Source organism: Terrapene carolina, unplaced genomic scaffold (assembly GCF_002925995.2).
Source record: "Terrapene carolina triunguis isolate 2854851 unplaced genomic scaffold, T_m_triunguis-2.0 Scaffold27802, whole genome shotgun sequence".
NCBI lineage: Eukaryota > Metazoa > Chordata > Testudines > Emydidae > Terrapene > Terrapene triunguis.
The window spans coordinates 13,904-18,716 of record NW_020692153.1 but is presented as its reverse complement, the minus strand read 5'-3'; the positions used below and the strand labels follow the sequence as shown (position 1 = coordinate 18,716).

Genomic DNA, 4,813 nt, shown 5'->3' with positions numbered 1-4,813 from the left:
ACCAACCCATGCAACAAACCTCGATGCCAACTCTGCCCACATATCTACACCAGCAGCACTATCACAGGACCTAACCAGATCAGCTACAACATCACCGGCTCATTCACCTGCACGTCCACCAATGTTATATATGCCATCATGTGCCAGCAATGCCCCTCTGCTATGTACATTGGCCAAACTGGACAGTCACTACGTAAAAGGATAAATGGACAAAAGTCAGATATCAGGAATGGCAATATACAAAAACCTGTAGGAGAACACTTCAACCTCCCTGGCCACACAATAGCAGATGTAAAGGTAGCCATCTTACAGCAAAAAAACTTCAGGACCAGACTCCAAAGAGAAACTGCTGAGCTCCAGTTCATTTGCAAATTTGACACCATCAGATCAGGATTAAACAAAGACTGTGAATGGCTATCCAACTACAGAAGCAGTTTCTCCTCCCTTGGTGTTCACACCTCAACTGCTAGCAGAGCACCTCACCCTCCCTGATTGAACTAACCTCGTTATCTCCATACTGATTTATACCTGCCTCTGGAAATTTCCATTACTTGCATCTGAAGAAGTGAGGTTCTTACCCACGAAAGCTTATGCTCCCAATACTTCTGTTAGTCTTAAAGGTGCCACAGGACCCTCTGTTGCTTTTTACATGTCAAGAGAGTTACCTTTATCAACCAAACTTGTGATCTCATCAAAAAGCGACATCAGGTTTATTTGACAAGACCTATTTTCCACAAAACCAAACTGACTCACTGGCATTAATTATGCTACCATCCTTTAATTCTTTATTGACTGCATCCCATAGCGGCTGCTCTGTGATCTTCCCCAGTACTGATGTCAGGCTAACTGACCTAGAGATACTCAGGTTTAGACTTTTAAATACTGGTTTGACACTGGGGAGTTCCAGAGGACTGGAAAAAAGCTCAGTGTTCCAGGATTTCTTAAAAATCATAATTATTCTCACAAATCTCAAGAGGAGTGAGGAACAGGGGAGAGGGGGCAGAGGTGAATGGCAGGGGATATGGGCTTGGGAAAGGGAGAAAATGAAGGAGGAGCCAGGTGAAGGGGAGAGAAGCAGGAGCAAATGAGATGCAGAGGACTGGAGCACAGAGCTTGATTAATGTGTGTGTGACTTTCCAGGGACTTCCATATTACATTCAAAACCCCTATGTAAACACACTGTTAAGGCTGCAAAGATGAACACTCAAAGGTTGGGAATGCCAGAATTAATCTTGCCCAGGCAACCTTATTTCAGCTTCCTTGTGCATATGCATTTTTATAGTCTTTAATTCTATGATCACAAACTGTTTTTTCCTCATTCAGAGCACAGGATGGACTGTGTTCATTGAATGGCAGCTATTCAATAACTCTTTTTATCCTCCACATTGAGCGTGTGGTCGCATGCGTTATTGACTGCACACCATTCAAACCATGCACTGAATACAGAATTACGGATTCCTCCTGGGCTTTTCAATGCTGCTGTCATCGTAGTATCTTAGTTCTTTACCAGCGTTAATGAATTTATCTTCACAACAACCCTGTGGGATATGGAGTTATTATCCGATTTATGCACGGGGAACTGAAACACAGAGATGAAAGCCAAAATTGTCAAAAATGTCTTCTAATTTTGCATGCCCAGTCCGAGGTGCCGAAAACCTGATTTTTCAGACTACTTAGTATTACATAGCACCATATCTGTTCAAAGCACAGCGCCCTTTGACCTCAGTCACATTTGTGGGTGCTCAGCACTTCTGCAAATCAGACTCCAGGCTCTCAATTGGGCACCCAGAAAATGAGGAACACCCAGAGTACATCTACACTGCAATGTAATCCCAAGGTGAGAGAGACTAGAGTCAGTTGACCCGTGTTAGGGAAGTCTGTGAAAAGTTTGATTTAAGTGGCTTGCCCAACATCATAGAGAACTGCATGGTAGAGGCAGGAATATAATCCAATTCCCACACAGTTGTCAGAGAAAACTCCCCATATAGAATCATAGAAATATAGGGCTGAAAGGGACCTCAAGAGGCCATCTAGTTCATCCCCATGCACGGAGGCAGGATTAAGGATCCTAAATGATTCCTGACACGTCTTTATCTAACTTATTCTTAAAAACTTCCAGATATCTTTGCCCCAGCTGGCATCTAACAACATATGAAATGCTGCTGGTCAAAGATTTGGGGAGGGATATATGTGGAAAATGTGGAAAGAAAATTAACAGTTTCAGTTTCATTCAAAACTTTTCACTTTCCCCTTCATTTTTTTAAGAAAAAAAATCACAGTGAAATTATTCAATTAGAAATATTTTGTTTATATTTTTTTCATTAAAAAATTTGGACAGAAAAAGGAAAAAAAAATCTGTTTTGAAAACTTTTTCTATAAATTTCAGTTTGTATTTTGAGTATCCCCTGTATTTCTCTCCAACACTGGAAGTGGCAGGGGGGTTTCGTATTCCATCGCTCCCCACCCCCAAGCAAGCCAGTACTCCCCAGACCCCCAAAATGTTCAGCCCTGGGTGCTCACCTCTCTGCTGCCCCCTCAGCCCCCCTCCGAGCCTTCCCCATACCTGACTTATTATCCATTTCCTGGAGGATCAGGGGCTCCTCTTTGGGGACACAGAGTGGTTCATACTGGTGTCCTGGGGTCTCAACTCGTCCCACCTCCTCCTGGGATACACATTCATGATGGGGCTGCAACTGCTCTAGCTGGGAGCCGGGAGCATCCCATAATGCCTCAGGGGAAGCCATCTTCTCCGAAGTCACTTCCTCAACCTTCACGCGCACCGTGACCTGAGGATGAGCCAAACACATCACAGTGTAGCTGGTCCCTGGAACCCACAGGGGAGAGTGGAGTCTGAGAGGGGAGACGTCAGGGAACGTCCTCAGGAAACACAGAGATGGTGGAAGGGACCACAGACCCAAGCTAGATTTCCAGGCTCAGCAGGGGGTACTGTGGAGGGCAAGTAACAAAACAGAGACCCTTACAGTAACACAGGAGCATAAGAAAGAGGATGCCCCTTGAACACACTCTGTGCAGGGCCCGAGGCACCATGTCAAATAGCCAATTAATAATAAGAATAGTAATAAGCTAAATGAAGTGACGCCCACACAACCAGGTTCTGCTAGGTCAAACAAACAGATTGTCAGAGATTTGTGCAATTAGGCGCCCAGGAACTGCCAGACTGGATCAGACCAGTGGTCCATCTAGCCCAGTATCTCATCTCTGACAGTAGCCAGCACCAGACGCTTGAGAAAAAAGTGTAAGGACCCCATCACTATGGGAAAATCTTCTCCCCAGGAAAGATCCCTCCTGAGCCCCAGTATCTAGAGGTCAACTGAGGTAGATGAAGTTGGATATATACTACAGGTCGTACCTTGCTGGTCTGGCACGCTTGGGACCTGACCTGTCCCGAACCAGGGAATTTGCCGGACCAGGGGAGGTCAGGTCAATGCCGGCCCCTCTGCTGCTGCCGGCCGCGGGTCTGTGCTCCGGCAGCAGCAGAGGGGCTGGCATTGATGGAGCGGAGACAGGGTGGCGCTCAGGGGGAGAAGCGGGGCAGCTGCAGAGCTCTTTGGCCGGGGGCCCAGAGTGGAGCCCCACAGCCGGCAATGGAGCCCAGGGGCCGGGAGCACTCCCAGCCCCCAGGCTGCGCTCCTGCCCCCGGCCACGGGGCTCCACAGCTGCTCCACTTCGTCCCCTGAGCGCCACCCTTTCCCTGCTCCTCTCCCTCCCTCCATGAGCTTGAACGCCGCAAATCAGCTGTTTGCGGTGCTCCAGAAGCTCTGGGAGGGCAGGGGAAGAGTTTCTAAGCCCGGGGCCACTGGCTTTTCCCCATGAGTACTCCAGCCCCGGAGCACCCCCGGGGTCACAGTGGATGCTGGACCACGGATGTTGCCGGACAAGGGAAGTCCGGATTAAAGAGGTACAACTTGTAGCAGAATCCTGGAAAGTCTTTCTATCCCTAAATATATCCAATCCATTTATTGTACCCTGCTCCATTCTAGGCCTGAAATGGCATATGGTGTTGGGTGGAAACGGACTTGAAGTTTTACATTTTGCTTTATGCCTAGTGGCTTGCCATCCCCTTATTTGTGTAATAGGAGACAGGGCGAATAAAAGATCCCAGTTCAATGCCACTATGATATCCCTTCTTATTCTTCTCCTTTCAAAGGTATCCTGATCCCTTGCTTCCTCTAGCTCTGATCGTGACCCAAAGAGAGTTTTGCAGCCCTGATTCCCTTCAGTACCAGCTCCTACATCCAGCCATCACTCCTCGCCTAATAGAAACAGCCTTTGCTCTCTGCTTGCTCTAGGGAGGAGGACTGGATGCTGAGTTTACAGCACGGTAATCTGGTCTGTGAGCATCCAGTCCCATCTGGAGCCTGTCTATATATTTGGCATCTTCTTCCCTTCCCACCCAGTCTCCACTGGGATTATCAAGTTAAAATATTCTTACCTGCTGCTCCCATAATCCAGCCTCTGGCTGCCCCAGTTGGAAGCCCTCTGCCAGGGCCACCGCTTGGGCGCAGTTCTCTGGGCCACGTTCCCAGACCCAGCTCTGCATTTCCTCTGGCAGGATGGTCAGGAACTGCTCCAGGATCAGCAGCTCCAGGATCTGCTCCTTGGTGCGGTTCTGCGGCTCCAGCCAGCGATGGCAGAGCTCCTGGAGGCGGCTGTAAGCCTCCCGGGGCCCCTCGGCCTCCTGGTAGCGGAATTGCCTGAAGCGCCGACGCCGCATCTCCAGGCGGGTGTCCTCCCCTTGCAGGATGGCAGCTTTCACCTTCCCATAGTCTCTGCTGTCTCTAGCCTCCAGGCT

At 48.7% G+C, this 4,813-nt stretch overlaps 1 protein-coding gene across 1 annotated transcript; it reads right to left on the bottom strand.

The window, feature by feature from the left end:
• Positions 1-2,563: 2,563 nt before the first annotated feature.
• Positions 2,564-4,779, bottom strand: LOC112117608 (zinc finger and SCAN domain-containing protein 23-like; the record flags this gene model as incomplete). The annotated part of the gene is made up of 2 exons (XM_026662479.2): positions 4,454-4,779; positions 2,564-2,786 (listed from the first exon to the last, which is right to left on the bottom strand). Coding segments are annotated over exons 1-2 (505 nt in total), but the record flags the coding sequence as incomplete, so codon positions are not given.
• Positions 4,780-4,813: the final 34 nt, after the last annotated feature.